The sequence below is a fragment of the Lissotriton vulgaris genome, chromosome 2_1 (genome assembly GCF_964263255.1).
Source record: "Lissotriton vulgaris chromosome 2_1, aLisVul1.2, whole genome shotgun sequence".
NCBI classification, from domain to species: domain Eukaryota; kingdom Metazoa; phylum Chordata; class Amphibia; order Caudata; family Salamandridae; genus Lissotriton; species Lissotriton vulgaris.
Window position 1 is genome coordinate 990,165,638 of NC_141687.1, and position 20,511 is coordinate 990,186,148.

General features: G+C 44.7%; 1 protein-coding gene across 2 annotated transcripts in view; it reads left to right on the forward strand.

The window, feature by feature from the left end:
- The window catches only part of XIRP2 (xin actin binding repeat containing 2), a 1,171,239-nt gene that overhangs the window by 1,011,049 nt on the left and 139,679 nt on the right, over positions 1–20,511 (forward strand). For both annotated transcript variants that reach the window (XM_086956584.1, XM_086956585.1), the window contains one exon: positions 2,109–2,219. In XM_086956584.1, the coding sequence (XP_086812710.1) occupies positions 2,109–2,219 (111 nt within the window). The remainder of the gene's footprint in view (positions 1–2,108; positions 2,220–20,511) is intronic.

Here is a 20,511-nt window from a genome sequence, read left to right on the forward strand (position 1 = left end):
ATGACGAAGTAGTGGATGTCAATAATTGGCAACAATTGTTACTCTTGACACTGTCTTTGCTCCTGCTGATCTCAAAGGTCAGAAAGGCAGCGACAGGAACAGAAAGTAATCAGGGCTTCTAGTACTTTTTAGTTGTTAGTTTTCCCTCCGTTACCTTCCCTAACCATTTAGTAGGAAATAAGAGCATGTTATTCTGTTAATAATGTAATAATATTATGTTAACCCTGTGATAACATCGGGAATGAATGGTTGTGTGAATTCACTTTTTCTCTCCTTGGTGTTTTAATTAATCAGTGTCCATAAAGGAAGCTTGTGAAGCTATGCCACTCAGTAATTTGAATTAAGATGGTTTAAAAATGACATAACACTGCTTTAACACGGTAAATTGCAGCTCCAGGAAGAGGCTAGCAATTTCTGAAACTTTCACTTCTTGCTCTTCATTTAGCCCCTCAGCTGCAAACAGGTAGCCATTGAGAGACTAAGGGTAGATCATGCGGTTGCCTCCATGAAGTCATTGGAGCCCAAATAGTCCCTTATGTCACAGGTGCATTCTTGACATTTTGGGGATCTATGGCTGTGAGTTTAGACGACTTTAAAGATATCACAGTGACCCCGAATACTTGCAATTTATATTTGTAAAATGTCATCATGCAAAAACATAATAATTCACCATAACCTTTTTACTTGCCCCATATTAGGACTCATTGAGACAAAAAAAGTCCTATTCCTTCAACATGCTACTCCTATGGCCAAGGTGTCTGCGTCTTTTCCTCCTCCGGAAAAACTGATGCTACGTATAGAATATTTATTAAAATAATGTTTCTTGTTCAAATACCCAAGAGAGAGCCTTGTAATGGGATTAAGAATAATGGTGTTTGTAAAACATAAGATCAAAGCCACTATGGGCGTGGTGTGATGAAAGTATTAACATTTATCAAAATAATCCATACAGGAAAAATGGGATACTTGGACTTACTGCATAGTAACTAGATGAAGGTTTGAAACCTTGGTGACATATCTGTGCTGCTTCATGGGAAAGATTGAGTTATAAACACTTTGTTTGACCAGTGGCGTAACACAAACCCCCTCAACTCCTGCAGTTCGCGGGGGCCGAGCTGCAGGGGAAACACCCTCAGAACGGTATTCTGGCCTTGAGAGCTTCTGATTAAATCCGGAGTGTGGGCCCCTCCATATACCTTGCAGCGGGGCTCGTCAACTTCCTTTACACCACTGTGTTTGACCTGCCACCAATCAATACATAAGGTGCAGTAATCTGATCAGATCAAAAGTCAACATCACAGAGAAATATAGCCGTAGAAGTTTATTTTGTGTCCTACATTACTGCCACGATCCTGGTCTTATGACACTGACACTCCTCCTTTCTCCAATTGAAGAGATCTTACTCTGAGAAGGCCTTCCCTTCAGAAATTGGACTTTGAGACTTGGTTCTCTTCAGTTAAGAACAGAAGTTCTATGCTTGTCTTTTTTTTAAACCATGACTTCTTAGTTGCAAGCACAATGGCTCAATTTTTATCTATCTGAGACAATGCTCACCATAGTGGTTACCACTCATTTTATTCCATTGTCTTCATTTATTTCCTTTTCTGTGCGAAGGCCAGTAGTACCAATATGTACATTAAAATGTTAAAATGGGCTTTGGAGTGGTTTTTAACTTTTATATCTAATGCTTTAGTCTGACTGTGAAAGGAGGTTTTTTAGCCATTGTAATATGTTTTGTGGCATATTTTTTAGCCATTGTAATATGTTCTGTGGCTTATTGTAAAGAATGTTGCAGGTTCTGAGGAATTAAGTTATTAACTTTGAACACTGTTGGTGGATAGTCTCTTGTTCAGTCATTGTATTTCTTGTACTGATCTGTTATAGGGATGACTAGAAGCATTTGAATACCTACGGAGATGGGGCATTCCAATAAGTAATGCCGGAGAGGTCTGAGCATTCATTTATTTGGGAAGCCGATTGAGTGTCTTCAATGGTCAATATGTGAAGACTGAAAACGGAAACAAAATTAAATTCCACATGAAAGACTTTATGGAAAACTGTACAGAAATACCTACTTAACTTTTCTTTTGCTTAATCACACCCTACAGGAAATCCGAAGTAGCAGTGAGGTTACTGTACAAAGTAGCTCACAAGAAATTAAACAATTGGATCACTCGACTCCAACAGCTATTCAGTGTTCAACGCTTCAAAGTGAAGAGGTAATGATGACGAACATGTAATTTTTGTGGTAGTCACTACATTGTGTTGCATTGTATACTGTGGTACCTTGCATGTTGTTTTATTCCTGATGAGCTTGGCTCTCTATTCCAAAGAAATTTCTGAGGGCATTGCTCAGCCTCAGTTCACCTAGTTTTACCATCCATTATTGTACAGCATCCAAGTAAATTAGTCTCCTAACTGAAAATCCCTCCCACGAATGGAAAAGAGAAAGACAATTACAGGAAGAACATTTATTTATACATACAAAAAATAAAATGTTCAAGTTCTTTCAAAATAAGAAGGGCAAGAGAACTGCCAGGAACATCGGGCCAGAAGGCGGGTTTAGATTTGATTTTGGAAGGAGGGAAAAAAAGAACATCAACGCTAAAAGACTATTAAAAAGCAGCCAATGAGAGGAAAACTGCGAAAGAATAAAAGGAGGACAAATGGAATAGATGCAATGAAACGTGGACAGGTGGATCTCAGGTGGAAAGAGTGAATGCACAAATAATCAAGAGGTTTGTGTGGGAGGGAGAATAGTGACGAATGAGAACAGGCATGATGGGCATCCTGCAGGGACAATGAATGAAGGGTGATTGAAATAAATGGGAGATGGGAAAAAGCAAGACAAAGTGAACTGATGAGAAATGGGGGTTCAGGGGTGGTAGGTATGAAGGAAGGGACGAATGAGAAAGAACAGATGAAGGCTGGGCAATAGTTATGCAAGTAAAACAAATGGTAGGTTGGTTGTAGTACAAAGGATTGGGAGGAGGCGAAGTGGACTCCTAGGGGTAAGAGAAACGGAAGGCCCAGGCAGTAGTACAGGTGGAGCCTGAAAATATGTGTGAATGTAGCCCAGTATTGGATAAACTGTCCTCGCTGCCAGGGATGCTGGAACAGGTCCCGGGAGAAATCAAGGGGCAACTACAACCTACTACAAAAGAAGGGAATAGCCCTAAGGGTCAAAGAGTCAACAACAGTGGGATAGCAGAGGGAAATAAACCTGAGCGCGTACGCGAATTTGTGAAGGGGAGCCTCGTGGGAAGTTTTAAGTATGGAAAAGATACAGTTGCAGAATAATGTATACTTAACACAGGGGTGTTACTCAGGAAAGAACTTAGATAAACCCATTGCTATACACAAAAAGCTATTAAGTGATCAGGCATAGTCTAGCACACTAGGTAGGAATGGTCCTGTTGAGCAGAGAGCCCTAGAATCGCCCGCACAAGGGGAAGCAGTCGATACATTTAAGCTCTCTAAGAGACAGAGAAAGAGACTTAGGAAAAGCCACAATAAAAAAGAGGTGGAGAAGAGTCCAGGTCTCCAAGGGAAGGTGTATCCAATTTTTGTCCCTAATATGGGAAGACAAGTGACTCGTCTGGAACAAGAAAAGAGTGTTGGTAACGTAAGGGAAAATAATGTGGAGAAGGAAAATGACAATATATTAGCTAGTGCGAAAGGGAAAAGGAAGAAGAAAAAGGAGGGTCACCTGGAATATATCAAACAGGAATTAGTCCAAGCCAAAAAAAGTTTTAAAAAAACATACAAACCAAATTAAAACAGGGAAAAAGGGGGACCTTTTGGAAAACACGCTTAACGTTGTGGAGGGGACAGATGCAAAGGAAATCAGAATGCAACAAGCATGTGAACAATCGCTAAGCCCCAAAGGGAACAGAGGCAACGATCGAAGGAGGAACGTCAATTGGGAAATGACCGAAATGAAACAGGGCAGGTTAAGAACATTCAGCAGGATATAGTCTGCACGATCCAGCAGGGTCAAAAGGACAGGACAACACGGCACAGCTTGCCTAGTATTCATTGTAAAATGACATTTGTGCCAAAATATAAATCAAGGGGTCACTTTGATCGAATAGAGGGTCTATGATTCGAGTGACCAAAAAAATAGAGGCTTTACAACACATAGAGTCCACGGATATACATTCAGTTACATTTGTAAGTAACCCGTCGTGGGGAGTTGAGGAAGCGACAATGATCACATGGACGAAAGCTGAGGTGGAGAATCAACTATGGGCGGAAATACAGAAATTTGAAACATGGGGTATTGAGATAAGAGAAAAGGAGGAACCCTATACACAGTTTCTAAAACCGAAGGTTGGAGACAAATAGTTTAAGAGGGTCAATGAAGAAGGTGATAGGGGAAGACAGAAACTAACGAAAAGTCCACAAATAGGCAATAAAAATCAGCAATTGGGTACAATGACCATCTTGAAAGGGGCAAGGAGTAGCTCAATTACCCCTTTAAGGGACACTATTACCCTCAGGCTGATAACTACACTGAAGCCAAGGAGAGCAGAACTCTTTACTTAAAGTTGGACTGGTCCTGGCCACTGAGTGCCTTGAATGTCAGGACCGACAAAGGTGTAAGAGAATTACAGGATGTAAACCATCTCGCTGACCACAAAAATAAAGGTGACACCCATGCATGGAATGCAGATGCTCTGACACTAAATGTAGACATCTGCTCATGGAACATAGAGGGTTTGGCAGCAAAAGTGGACAATCGTGAATTCCTAACATATATTGGAAGATATCAGATAATCCTCTTTCAAGAAACATGGGCACAGGAGGAAATTAAGTTACCAGCATACTTATGCTATAGTAAACCACCAGCAATTAAAACAAAATGAAGGGGCGAGCAGCAGGAGATTTGGCCATATATGTTTCAGTGGCCTTAAAAATGAAGATCGAAGAATTGGAAATTAACCATTCAAACATTCAAGCAATTAAGGTCTGGCCAGTTTGCACAGGAAATAACATCCCTTCTTTGATGATAATAAATGTATACATTCATCCTCTTGGCAGCAAAAAAAAAGAAACAATAGAGATGATACTGAGCCTATTAATAACATTAAGCACTATGAATCCAGTCCCTTGGATAATCTTGACAGGGGATTTCAATATGAATTTCTTCCATGGGGCGCCTAGGGATCAAATATTGGAGGAGATTGATCAATTTTGGCATATCCCGGCAATTGATGCAACTAAACAACGATTGGACAAAATGGGTAAAGATACAGTGATAAACCTGGAGCATCATGGCCTTCGAGTTTTGAATGGCCGAGTGGATCCAGACATCCCAGCTCAGACGACCCATTTTATGACACAATCCAAAGCTGTTATTGATTACACTTTAGTGTCTCTCCCATTATGCCAATCAATAATAAGCTATAATGTGGGAAATAGACTGGAAAGTGATCACCAACCAAAAATGATCAGCTTCAATCTTCATATTACCCGACACAAACAAAGCGCCCCTGAGTTAGGGAAACCTATGGGTCTGACCTATAGAAGGATAAGCTGGATTGTAAATAATATACAAAAGATCGAACAGCACGCAAGAGACCAGTGGGAGGAAGAGTTAAATAGAATAGATCAAAATCCATTGACCCTCTGGGAGCAGTTCATAACTAATCTAGTGGAGAAAAATGCTGTGTGTTCAAAAGGCATGGTAACATCAGTTACATCTTTTCCAAAAAAAATGACTGTTCAACTTAAGATAGCGAAAAGGAAATTGAACAATGCGCTGAGGGTCCTTAGAAATCAACCATCCTCTAATGTCAGGAGTAAGATATTACCAAAACTGAGGTGACTCTATAAAAAAGAATATGGATACAAACAAAAACTGAGCTTGATCTGTTCTGGTGTAAAATTAATTATGCAGCAAAAAGTAAATGTGCACGTGAATTTTGGAGATTGGTCAATCAAACCAGTGGTGGGAAGCAACATCAACCGATGTCAAATATATCGGAAGATGTCTGGGAGAAGCATTTGGGATCAATGACCGGTTACACCAGAAATATGATAAAGCGAACAGATGTAAATTCAGTAGAAAATACAAGGGTCCATGATAATGAAAGGAAAAACAACCAGCAAATGATCCAGTGGACAACAGTGGAAATAAAGTTCCACCAGATGGAGTAGTGCACCAGGGACAAATGCCTCCCTCAAGCACTATTTAAAGAAAATCCACAAAAACACCATAGATAAGCTAGTGACAGGGACCTACTAACGCCTGTTTAATCTTCTGCAACATTCTTCCACAGCACAAATCCGACTTGAGTTCAGACTTAAACGACAGAACCTAAATAGCTTAGGAGCTTGTTAGAATTGAGGGTCTCTGGTTGGCACAGGTATGCACTTGTGACAAACAGGGACCCTCTCCTCTAGTCGGGGCAAGGGAACTACTCCTTAGATTAGAATAACCCCTGCTCACCCTCTAGGTTGCGTGGCGCGAGCAGACAAGGTGAATCTTCAGGGCGCTAGGTTAGTTAAGCATTTATGACCACATACAGTAAACACAAAGACCCCCCACAAATGGACAACAGGCGTAAGATTAGTATAAAAAATACGTAGGCTTTATGTAAAAATATAAGATATGATGCAGTTATCATCACAAGACCAATAACGATATAAAAATATGGCCATAGTATTCAGGAATAAATAAAGTTCTTCAGAAGGTTTTACCAATGTTTGTTGGGTGGTCTTGAGCGCTCAAACGCGCTGGCGATGTGACCCGCTGATCAGTTTGTGCAGACAGGGAAAACAAACGGTACGGACCCTGGATCCGGTGATGGTACACTGGTCTTTGATGAAGATGATCGAGGCGCTTCAGGCGCGGGGCGTACTCTTTGTGTAAGCGGGAAGATGACATGCGTACTCGTGGTGTACGCTTAAAGCGGACGTGGCGTACTCTTCGTATACGCGGTTTCGATGACAAGCGCACTCCTGGGGTACGCTTAAAGCGTAAATGGCGTACTCTTCGTGTATGCCTGAGGATGACTTGGCGTACTTGTCTTAGTATGCGGCGCACGGGGGCGAAAGTGCGAGTCCTTACTTGGGGGGGGGGGGGTAAAGCATAGGCGTACCACGCGGGCACCTAGCGGCGGGTACTCTGCCACTACCGGCGGCTCGTTCAGGTGCGGTGTGGACGCCTCTAGATATGCGCCATACCTTCTGTCGGAATAACAGGGGATCCAGGCGGGTGACTTCTCAGTACGCCGGAGTGGTGCGGCCGGATAGCTTCAAGAATACGGGCTGGCTTTGTCCCGCACAAGACTCCGGGTTTCCAGCGGCGGGGGCGGCCAAGAGCAGTGCAGCTCAGAGGGACAAAGGGGCAGGATGCGAGCGGCCCAGCGGAGCGGGCATGGCTCAGAAAGGAGCAGTGCGGCTCGAGGCGGGGGCGGCCAGGCACAAGCTGCAAAGAGAGGTCGAGGCGCACTTTAGGTGAGGCCCCAGCGGCACGGAGAGGTCAGACAGATCTCTGCAACTCGTCAGGGAAGGCAGGATGAGCCCAATGGTCCCGGGGCTCAGTTCAGGGGAGTAGCTCTGGTTCAAGCCCTTGGGGATCAGTCTCCGGCACAAATCTGCAAAGTCCCTGTAGGTCTTTTCCTCTCCTTCCGTGTAGTAGAGCACCAGCTGCAGTCCAGTCCCCCAGGTCAGGAACAGTCCTTCTAATTTCAGCTTTTCAGGGTCCTTCTCGTCAGGCAGAGGTTTGTCGTAGTTAAGACAGGATCTGATTTCTTAGGAGCAGGGCTCCTACATTTATACTGAGTTTCTTTTGTCTTTGCTGGCCAGGGGGCCTGAGCCTGGTTTAGCCCAGTTTTGGAGCACTTTGTTGTGGGGACTCTTGCTTTTGCTTTCTGGTTGCAGGGCAGGGACACCAGACACTCCGCAGGAGGGTGGAGCCAACATTGTGGTGGCAGAGCACAGCCCTATTCAGAGTCATGGGGCACTCCTCCCACCTAGCCTGAGGGTAATCCCTCCATTCAACACCTGGCAGCCCAGACTGTCCCCTGGAATTCCCCAGCCCTGTCACTCACAGAAACCAGACAGCACGCAGGTTCTGCAATGGCAGACCTTAGACACATTCTAAAAGGCTGCTTTTGTGGGTGACGCAAACAAAACAGGTGATGGACAGAATGTGGATCAATGTCACACATTCACCCCAGTCCAAAGATCTGGGCCCAAATCCATCGTTTTTTTGCACTCCACACCACCCTGGGTTAGACAATGGCGATATGCAAATCAGCTCTGGCCCTGTGCCCCATGGGAACAGTCCAGTCCGAACTACAAAAGCCATGTCCTTCCCAGAACGGAATCAAGCATCCGAGGACCGGACCGGTTTCGAGGTAACACCTCTCATCAGCCCGGCTAGCTTGACTCCAGTGGTGTGGAGTACCTGGGACCCACGTCTGGGCATCCCCAGCGCACTTAGGGCGGAATTTGCAAACAAAACAGGTGATGGACAGAATGTGGATCAATGTCACACATTCACCCCAGTCCAAAGATCTGGGCCCAAATCCATCGTTTTTTTGCACTCCACACCACCCTGGGTTAGACAATGGCGATATGCAAATCAGCTCTGACCCTGTGCCCCATGGGAACAGTCCAGTCCGAACTACAAAAGCCGTGTCCTTCCCAGAACGGAATCAAGCATCCGAGGACCGGACCGGTTTCGAGGTAACACCTCTCATCAGCCCGGCTAGCTTGACTCCAGTGGTGTGGAGTGCCTGGGACCCACGTCTGGGCATCCTCAGCGCACTTAGGGCGGAATTTGCAAACAAAACAGGTGATGGACAGAATGTGGATCAATGTCACACATTCACATTGGGTGACGCAACCAGTGCTGCAGGCCTACTAGCAGTATTTGTATTTACAAGCCCTGGCACTCCTGGTGCACTTTACTGGGGACTGACAGTAAATCAAAGGAGCCAATCATGGAAATCAATTACAGGTACACTTTATATTGGGAGCACTTGCACTGCGGCACGGATTGGCTGTGGCGCAGTGCCCTGAGCAGCTAACACCTCTGAGGCACATCAGCAAAAAGTGGAAGGGAGACTCACGCCAAGGTGCCAGGTCTAACAGAGCTTATTTAAAATTCTGCCACAAAATTAGAAGGGATAATAATTCCTCGCTTATGACAGTGGTTTGGGAGGCAATATGCAATAATAAACATAAGCAGGCCCATGAATATTTCAAACTGGCGATAGATACGTTCAATGCGGAACAACTATGGGCCTTACCTCTTTCATAGGTGGCTTTTAATAAAGTTATAAATGGGTGCAGCCAAAAATTGTCGTCTTTATGGGATAAAGCAGTACTGGCAAAGATATCCCATGCATGGACAGTTATTGCTTCGTAAGGTATGCTAAAACCCCAAAATATATGTAGGTGACTCAAATAGCCAAAGGGCAAAGCTGAAGCTGATGAATATCCGATTTGAAAACAGCCAATTTCTTGGAGACGCCCCTACATGGAAATTGATGAGTAATGAGAGAGTGTGTTGCTTCTGTTCTTACAAGAGGGAAGACATTTGTCATATCATCTGTAGCTGCCCTGCACTAATAGAGGAACTTAGGAGGCTCTTAAGGTCGGACTTTAATAGTCAAATTATATGAACATGCCGACAAGCAGTCATAGCCAGTTTACAAGGAGAAAGCTTGCCATTAACGGGTAGTCTTTTGAAGTTTATAGAAATAGTGGAGCAGAAATTACTTAACTGTGGACAATGAGGATGGTTTTATTTATATTTGGTTTTATACATTGATGAAAAGTTTCTTTTAATTATGTAGTCTTAATAATGTATGAAATGTAAGAAGAATTCTATAATGTTTTTTTAATTGTAAGTTTTTAGTAACTGAACAATACATTTTTCATTCATTCATGAGAAACAGAAGGCTGGGAGCTAGACACCAAGAAGAGGTTTATCGGAAGGAGATTGGGAGAAGTACAAGAAGGGGTGGGGGTGGATGGATTGACCTGAGAGCAGAAATGTTTGAGGTAGGGTGTATACAAAGAAGACATGAAATGGGTTTAAATGAGATTGGACAGGAGAGATGCGACGTAGTGAGGAAGAATAGTCATGCATTGGGGAATGAATGGGTGCATAACTGGGAGAGGAGTCCAAATGAAAAGACCAGGGGTTGAAGGCAGGGCAGCAGAGAGAGACAGATGTACCTTTCACAGAAAGCAATGGAGAACAGATGGGAGAGAGTGCACAATGGCAGAAGGGACAAGAAGGTGACGATATTGGCAGGCGTGGTGGGAGGCAAGATGGCTGGGAGGTACTGTGCATGGATTATAGAAACACAGGTGGATGGAATGTCTTTAATGACAACAGCTGGGTTTAAGTGTGGTATTGAGGGAAATTGGATAGATGGTTAGTGGCTGTGGGAGGGGCATTAGTTGAAGGAAGTAGAGTGAAAAGGTAAGTGGAAAAGAGGGTGTGAGGGAAGGATAAAGTTATTGTGAATTTGTTCACAGAACGACCTCCAATAATATTAAGAATATTCTGTGTTTGGAATTGTGTTAGAAGTTTCATTTGTGAAAACCTCTTCAAATCTTCCTATTCTGCTAATTCCAAGTCCAGACAGAAATAAATTTGATTTTAGGTCGAGCACAGGCAGCGCCCATGCACTTACTGCAATACGTGCTGTAATCCATAAAACAAAGATATTACTGCCTGCCGCTTGCCAAAGGCTCACTCCAGCGTTACTCTTCTTTGCTGCCTCGTAACTCGTTCGCCAGCTGATATCTCACTACCATTAAAGGCTGAGTAGCACTTGCCAAGGACAGTTACCTTACGCATTCATTCTTTAATTGTTGTTTGGGAGAACTCCTTTGTTTTAATTGTTGCTTTCCACACGTTGCTGCTTGTCTTGTTTCCTTCAGCACCAGCTTTACTCCTTTTATCTCGCACCTTTTTTAGAGCCCTCTCACTTTTTTTATCCCACTTAAAGCCCTGCAGTGCATTGTGCGATGGCGCCATTGTGACTGGAACGTGCACTCAGGAAGGATTTGCAGAAATCATTATCAGAGAATTGCAGCCACTGGTACAAGTGTATGAGGCTTCCTACCACTAGAAGCCATGTGTTTCTCAAACTCGTGCTTCCACCATTTGAAAGCCTATTGTCTGTGGCGCTGTCTTTAAACAAAACAATGAAAAAGAAAAACTCCATGATATGTTTTCTGCCTGTTTGGTAGTTGCATGGGCACATGTCTCCTTGGACTGTGATGTGCCTTTTATAGGTAACTGAAGCACTTTGTGAGTAAATGGTTCACATGTCACTCGGACATGGCCTCCACTTTTTAAAGTGTTGGGAAACATCACTGGGAAAGTTTTATTAGACAAACACCCTGTTAGAACTGGGGGTCTCTAGTTGGCAGAGGTAGGTACCACTGTCCGAATAGCGACCCTTGCTTCTAGTCAGGGCAAGCAGATAACCCTCTGAGATAACCCCTGCTTACCCTCTAGGTAGCTTGGCACGGGCAGTCTAGGCTAACCAGAGGCAATGCGTAAAGTATTTGTACCAACACTCACAGTAACACAGTGAAAACACCACAAACTGATTCCACAACAGTTTAGGAAAATAAAGTTATTTATTCTAAACTACACAAGACCAAAACAGCAAAAATCCAACATACACAGTTCAAGAATATGGTTTCAAAAGAGCTCTTAAGGTTGTAATCAAAGTTCTTTAAGTTGCGATAAAATAATCCACAGATGCGTGAAAAGTTCACAGTTATGTCACGTTTACTCACAGTACCTTTTAATTGCGACAAAGTTCCAAAAGCAGAAGCTGGTGCGGTGGAAAACAAGCGATGCATTGCTCCTGAGACCCTGGGGAGGTGATGTGACAGCCCCGCTGCAGCAGCGGGCGTGTTGCGACGAATCCGGTCTGTATGGGCAGGAATGCCACTTGTACGGATTCCGGTACGTAGGTTCCGTAGGAAGTTTGCTCTTGCAAAGGCACGATGCGACGATCTCGTAGAGGCTACGTCGATTTCCGGGGCGACGATGCGCGGTCCAGCGGTGATCCTCTCTCTTGCAGCTCCTCGATGCGATGGTCCTGCGGCGATGCTCGCAGCGACGTGATGCGGTCCGCAAGCAAGCGGTGCAGCAATCTCACCCAGCGGCGACAGGCTCTGCGACGACACTCGCAGCGATGTTTGGCTTCCCCCACCAATCGGGTGCGTCCTGCAAACGAAGGATGCGACGGCTCTGGCAGCGGCGTCAGGCGCTGCGACTATCTCGACCTTCTTAGCGGCGGGAAAATTCTCGCACTGTCAGGGATGCGCTCCGCAAGCGTGCGATGCGACACTTTTCAAATGCAAAGTCTCTCAAGCTTAGTTTCAAGCTTCCCAGCACAGGTACAACTTCCAGAGGCCCCACAACTGGATCAAGCACTCTAGGAAGGACAGAACTCTCCCAACAGAGTTCAGGGAAGCTGGAGGTGAAGTCCTTTTGTTCCTGGGACTTTAGAACAGGGAGCCAGCTCTTCTCAGGCCCTTGGAGATTCCTTCAAGTCAGGGGACACAGCACACAGCAAAGTCCTTACCCTCTCCTTGGCAGCAAAGCAACAGCAGGTCAGTCCAGCAGTGCAACAGCAGGACAGTCTTCCTTCTTCGGAGTCAGCTTTCTCCTTGGCAGAGGTTCCTACTTGATTCCAGGATGATCTAATTTTCTGTTGTCAGGGGTCCTGTAGTTATACCCCTAAAGCCTTTGTTCTCTTAGTGCATGTGGGCCCTGAGCCCGGTCTGAACCAGTTCTTGGTGGATCCTGAGTACTTTGTTTTGCTGGCTGCTTCTTTCCTTTCAGAGTGAGGGGCAGGGTCGTCAGCCGCCCAGCAGGAGGTGGAGCCAGCATGGGGGCAGGCAGGCACAGCCCTATTCAGGCCCAGGTGCTAACTCCTCCCACCACTCAGGTTGCAAATGCAGTCATTCAGCCTAGGGCTGACTCAGCCAGCCTCCTGGGGAATCCCCAGCCCCTGTCACTCACAAACCAGACAGTCAATACACAAACAGGCCAAGGCACACAGAAGGGTCAGACAAGAGAACAGTAACTTTCTAAAAGTGCTGTTCTCAAACACAGGATTTAAAAACAACCTTTCCTAAAAGATGTTATTAAATTCTGAGTTCAGGGATACTAGATTCTTATGTGCTACCTTGTTCCTATGGGAAGAAATGCTGGAAGCCACTGTAGCCAGCATCCCCATGTTAACCAATGGAGCAAGATAGCCTTACAATAGTGAAAAACGAAAATGGCTGTAATTCACTACCAGAGCATGTCACCTGCACTAGTACATACTCTACCTTTCACATACACTGCACCCTGCCCATGGGGGTACCTTGGGCCTTCCATAGGGGTGACTGATGTGCACGAAAAGGGAAGGGTTAGGCCTGGTCTGTGGGGACACTGACCAGGAGGACATGGCAGTTTCTAAACTGCCCATAGGCACTGCAGTGGCAGGCCCGAGAGACCATTTTAGAGCTACTCCTGTGGGTGGCACAACCAGTGCTGCAGGCCCACTAGTAGCATTTGTCATGACCAGCCCTGGCGCACCCTGTGCACTTTACTAGGGACTTCATGGTGACACAAATATGCCAAACATGTATATCCAATCAGAATAGCAATTTACATAGGGAGCACTTACACTCTGGCACTGATCAGCCGTGGCAGAGTGTCCAAAGCATCTAATCCAGCAAAAATGAAATCCAGCACAGAATAAAAAACACAGGAGGTAGAGGCAAAAAGATAGGGGGAAACCACGCCAAAGATGCCAGGTCTAACACACCCTCACTCATAGCAGCTATATAAAGAAGATGTTTAATATATTTTTTCTCATGCTGTGCTTCATACTGCAGGTTTGCAGTCAATAAGTGCAGTGAACAAGTGTCACTGTAAGTAAATGTAATGGCCCTCAATTTACGGAAAGGTCGGAAGGCAATCCCTGGCTGGGCTTCAAGCTTGTGTTCTGCAGGGACAACATGGCGGGTGTGTTGGAGGGAGTGTTTTACTCATCAGGCTATTTAATAACCTCAATCTTGCTGCCTACCCAAATGTCTTAATTTCAGAGCGGTATGGGGTAACGCATTTACGAAAGTGCCATGTAATATAAATGGATTAATTCAGCGAGCTGCAATGTTTATATGGTTTTCAAGTAAATAGCAGCTTCACTTATATGCGTTTTTTGGCAAAATGTGGGGCGCCAAAAAGGGGGAACGACTTTAGAATGCCATAGATGAGTGCCCCCAAGGATAGTATTTTTGTTTGGGAAACTGTGTGGTTTGCTTTGTAAAGAAAATGCAGCCTTTTATAGCATGCACCAAATTTCTTTAATTATAGGCATGTATTATAAACACAAGCAATAAAAACGTTCTGCATTTATTTAGCAATCTTAATTGTGGGCCATACGCCCAGTTGAAGCATCGAACATATTTAAATATGCTTTTGAAACGGCTGGAGTTCATGGAAGAAGGAAACCAGGGCTTCAAACTATGGCGAAGACCCACCCGGATGGGTAGTGAGTGCATTGTCTATCTACAGTCAGCCCCTGCACATCAAGATGTGAGGGGTCCTTCTATATCCAGTCTGAGAAGTGCATTGACCGGCCTTAGTATATCTGCTCATAGCAGATATATGCAAATTATTCACCCCAAAGTGCTAAAGCAGTAACTACCCTCTCTTGCTTGGCTGCACGCTTTCTTCATTATTTGTTTCTAGCATCTGCTGCTCTGTGAGACTTGTTGTAGTGGAGAATGAAAAAGAGGCCCCACCCACTTTCCGCCCATATTTTTCATTGACTTTTGTGATTGCCCTTCCTAAATGCTGGCTTCTGATTCGTAAATAGGCTTGTTAGTCCCTTCGTAGTACCGCCTTGTCTTCATTTGTAACCTCCCATGGCGACTGGCCCTGTTACTTCGGTTGTTACACAGTACGTCTTTTATAGTCTGTAAGCACTATTTTCTTTATTGAGTGTCTCTTACTGCAGGCACACATACTTTGCATACAATCTGCGCTCTTTCTCTTTTGAAGCAGCCGGCATTGCAAATATTCTTTTTTGTTGGACAGCTTCCTACAATAATGGCGACTGCGCGTATTTACTTTTCATTTAAAATCAGCGCAACTTAAGCTGAGCTTTATGTTTGGCCACCGCGTGCTGTTATTTTTTTTTATTTTAAGCAGCATCAGCGCTCTTTCGTTGTGGTATGTCCGTTGTTAAAATATATTTATTAAACAGCAGGCACGCCATTTTCATTTTGCGCGCCACTCTTCCAAAACAACTGCCTCATGAACGCTCTATTTGACAACACCCGGCACGGTGGAGTCGTGTCGATAAACTCACTCGCCGCTTGCTACTGATGAAAGAAGTTGTTGTTTTGAGGGAGCGATAGAGTTGCCACCCGTATTAAAAACCACTGCCTTTAACCATTGATAACCGGCAATATATAGTCTGTATGTTTTTTTGCCTCTATCTACCTGTCGGCTTCCCTGTAATAAGTTGTCAGGTGCTGGACATCACCCAGCTCTGCTGGGCTCCAGCTTTCCCATAAGGGCAGCAGTTCATGCGTAGGCCCACACTTCTGTATGCCATGGCTGATCAACACTCATTTTGTTGCTGATGTGTCATCTCCAAAGCACACAAACATTTGAATCATAAATTGAATTTGGAAAGTTTCTCATCATATGACCAAAGCATTTTGTATAGTTTCCAACCATCTTGCTTGACGTCACATGTGTACCTTATTGTCTACGGGAGGATAAGTAAAAGTTGCCTATTGTGTGGCAGCAGGGGCTAACCGGGAGGATGAGCGAACAAGAAAGAAGGCTGATGGGGCACTATAACAGCGCCTTTGGCATGTTAACAACAAGCATTGGCAAAGTCAATCGGCCAATGCAATGCAAGCGTTATTGGTGTTGTCAATTTGAATGTCTATAGCTATGTTGTATAGCACTACATCTGCTCTTCAACGTGGCTATAACTCACGGGAAAGAAACACTATGACGTGGCCAGCGCTGGCCAAGTAGTAACGCTTTTCTGTGTGGCAGGAGGGATGGGACAATTAAATCAACACGGAGTGGAGAGACAATCCGAAGTCTGTCTGGCTGAGACCTAAACAAGAATGCATCCTTATGTAATGTAACTGCTTTTTTTCCCAGTTTTATAAAGCAGGTACTCTACCTGAACATATTGGAGCACTTTACATAAGGACTAGTTACATTACATAAGGAGACACTCATTAGTGGTACGCGTGAGAAAAGTTCCGCGATTTTCCCAGAATCACAGATTGTTAATTCAACACCACGACTCGAACCTGGTTACCCCAGCTCCAAGTTGGCAGCTCTGGACATTACGCCTGATCCTCTTACAAGGATAGCCAGCAGGGTCGGAGCACTGGTGCAGAGGAAGCCCCTTGACAGACCCTAGCATGCGACTGGCTTTCCGGAGCCCCTTTGACGCATGGGCGTAGGAAGTGTGGGGGACGTGGGGGATATATCCCCCCCCCCAGATTTTGGAGTGGGGGGGCCACGGGGGACAAGGGTGGGGGGACGAGGGACAAAAGAATTTCCCCTCTCTCTCCTGTCTGTGGCAGGGCCATTAGCGCATGAAAGCGCTACCTAATGGCCCTGCACATGACCTGCCAGGAGTCAAAGAGGCCACCCGCCCTCTGCCCTTTGTTATGCTGCAGGAATGCTGCGTCCTGGGAAGGGCAGAGAAGGCGAAAAAAAACTGTCTCTTTTCCTTCATACCCATTTCTGTCTCTGTCTAGCTCCTGCTCAAGTTCTGATTTCAAGAGCTCTTATGTACTCTTGTACTCTCTCTTGCATCTCCTTTTCTTTATTTGTTTCTCTGTGAAATGGATCCAAAATAGGCGGACACTTTGGCTGGATATTTCCTCATTTACTGACCGTTTTATAATTCCAAAGAAAAACCTCGGGACGGAGAGAAAAAACATGAAATACCTAAATTAAGCAAAACTGAATAGTCAGCAGACAGGCCAGATTGTTATTTACCTCCACACACATTAGAACCACTTTACAGAGTTTGCCAGTGAAAGTGCTTTTTTTTCTTCCTTCTTTGAACAACATTGTTTTCCCATGGTGGGGAAGTGAACCGTTCCTAAAGGGACTGCAATACCTGGTTGATGGGGGAAGTGGAAATATTTAATACAACCTTTTTCAACTGTTTTAATTATTTTAGCTTATAAAATGTGTACTGCTGCTCTGTGTTTGGGGATATGATTTTTTTTTAAAACCAAATTGCTTACATTTTGAAAGGATATAAGCAATCTACATTGAAACGGGTCCCTTCCTGGTCCTGTAGCCATGTCCTGAATTTTTCAGGAAAAATCACTTAAATTTCTGAATAATGAGTTTAAAACTGTTAAGGTAACCATGTTGATCCTGAATACATTTCACATGATTTGCTTATTCTTGCATTCCTTATGAGTGTTTGCTTTTTTCAGGGTGTTCTTAATTTTTTTTCAGTTAGCATTTTACTGTTGTCTAGTGCATAATTTGAATTTAGTTGCAGCACAATTGAGTTGTAGCTGAAGGCAGTGCAAGTTTCTCTCAGTGAGGCACGATGGTGTTCAGTGTGGGAGAGGATGTGGCACTCTGGCCAGAGCTGCTGAATTTGGAACTGGCGCACCATTTTCAGCCTTCATGACCAGTCCACCAGACCGCACTCCTGACCGAGCTCATTCCGATGCTACACCTTAAAAGGACCGATAGACCTTAGAAGCCCTGGTGTCTTGGCACCCGCAGGTGGAACCCAACGGTGGCAAGTGCGAGTTAACCTTGAAGGCCTGTCCACCACAATCCATACTGCAGTTCACCTCCAGTCTTGCGAGCAGGCATACGAAGAAGCACACCCTAGATTGACAGTGACTGTCACTGAGGTCACAAGATCCTTGAGGCGAGTCCACCGCATCCATTAGTTCCTCCATTGGCCTTTTTCAGCAGTAATGGTGCAACTTACCGGGGGTTGGCAATGTAGGATTTGCATGCACACCAAACTTAGGGGGTGATTATAATGGAGGTGGAACTTCCACATCACCCTGTCAGTGGCAGTCCCACCGCCATCGGTGACTGCATCTACGCCAACCATATTAAAATGGCGGGTGGTTCCCTGGTGGTCGGAAAGACCAACCGCCACGCACCTGACTGGCTCCTGGAGCCCGCCAGTGTGGCGGAGGGGCTCGTGGTTCCTACAATGCTGGCGGTACCTACCAGGCACCACAGTAAGGATTACGATACCCCTTACCCACCAGCCTATCCATGGCAGTTCATCCACCATGATATTTTGGTGGAAACGGACATTGGAGGCCCATAGTGGGCCCCTTTCCCCCAGCCCCCAGACATGGGACCTGGGGGGGCATCTAAGAAGCCCCACTACATATCACTGCACCATGTGGCAGGCACCGCATTGTGCCTGCCACGTAGTGCAGTGATATATGCAACATGTCAGTTTTTACATTGCGGCAGATGATGCAGCCAGCAGCACCTGCTGCAATGTAAAAGATAGGCACGGTGAACGCCATAGTGGCGGTCGCATTGTAATGCCTATTGTGGGGCCGCCACCTTGAAGGCCAGCGGTCCCATTCCCCGATTCGATGGCGGACGGACTAAAGTCCTCCTGCCTTCGTAATAAGCCCCTAAGTTTGCAAACTTCATGGTCTCTGCTTCACCCCTAAGTTTGCAAACTTCATGGTCTCTGCTTCATGCACAAACACTTTTAACATGTGCAGCCTTCTTTCAGGCCACTGGAGTTATGCAGCAATGGAGGCCAAAATTATGTTGCAGTGTTGACTAAATGATGCAACAATAAAAAGGCTGCAGTGTGATGTGGTGCATTTTATGATACTTTATTATTTTAACATATTTATACATACTAACCGCCTCTACAAAGCTTTTGCCTCATTAGTACCTATGTAACATACAAACGCAGCAGAGGGAAAGGTGACCAGTCAACCTTTGCAAAGGAAAGGTGACCAGTCAACCTTTGCAAAGGGCCCTGCACTTCACAGAACATAAGTCAAATTTCTTTTAGTAATTTTTGATCCGTTTGAGCTACAAAATTATTTTGGGTCAAATTGTCAGATTATGCAGCAGATGATGTATTATGTGGCAAATATGATACAGCCACAGTTAAGTTGAAAACATTTTTTCACTTAACTTAATTTTGCCCCAGCATTATAGTTGATCAATTTATAAGTTCCCCAAACCCAAAAGTCGAGTTTGGGCACAATTTGCATTTTAAAAGCAGTCCTACAACACAGGGCTACTTTTAAACTGACCTCAGGCTTCAGCGGTGCACACATGCAAACGCAGAAAGGGCTGCTGGCCTCTAAACTGCCATGCCCTATTATATTCTAGGGACTTAAGGTTGTTCTAACCTCCCTGCCCTATTTTGAACTTGGGCCTTATAGGAGAGGTCATGCCAATCATAGGGGTACCCTAATCTATAGTGCACCTTAGTGTATGTAGGTGTTTCACAGTATCTTTAAGTGTCTTTCAGAATAGCACTGGCCATGTGCCTGTTCAGGCAGAGGCCATGGTCAGTCAGAGTCAGGTACCACCAGTACCAGCCAGCAAAACGTTGGGGAGGGCACAGGATGGCTTTCCAACACTAAAGAAGCACAAACTCAGAATTTAAAACATAACACCATGGTTGGGGGGTTCTCTTTAATAATTAGAATTGATTTCTATCCTAATGAACCCATTTTCCAACTTTAGGATAAGGAAATACTGGGGAAAAATCATAATGTTCTAATCTATACCTTGAAGTTTTCATGCAGCTCTTTGATGACGGTTAATAGCTCACTGTTCAATGTTAGGATTTTACCTTATAAACTGCAAATACCAAAATAATCTCTCAGACAAAAGCAGTAACTCACTGACCAATTTACATGATATGCATTTTGTGATCTGCGTGCTACACATTCTTTGCAGCAGGCATATTAACCCACTGTGTCTACCTTACCAAGAGTCAAAACTTCCACTAGACAAGCCTCCGATCTCTCTCAATAAAGAACCTTAATCATTAAAGTTATCTTCACATTTTTATTGTTGCCTGAAAATTGCTGGAGACCAGGAATGCAGCAGCAGGTACTTTTCAAATCATAATGCACTTGCAAACACGACGCCCCCACCCTAAGTCAGCGACCTATGTTTGCTTGGTGCAGCAAGATTCATATACATGGTTGTTTAACATTTGGTCTGATTACTATATGAATGTAAATAACAATAAAGCATACATGAAAACTGTGACAACATGCCTGCTTTTCTCAATATTTCACTTCGAAAGTTTAGCGATTGTATTTGTTTAATGGGCAGTGATTTGTATAGGGTCACTGGAAAGTCCACAAGGTTGTCCCTGTCCCCCCAGAATTTTTGTGTCTCTTACGCCCCTCCTTCGACAGGCATCAATCAGCCTGCCAGACAATCTGCTGGTTCCACCAGAGGGCCTGCACGTGCCACTGGCT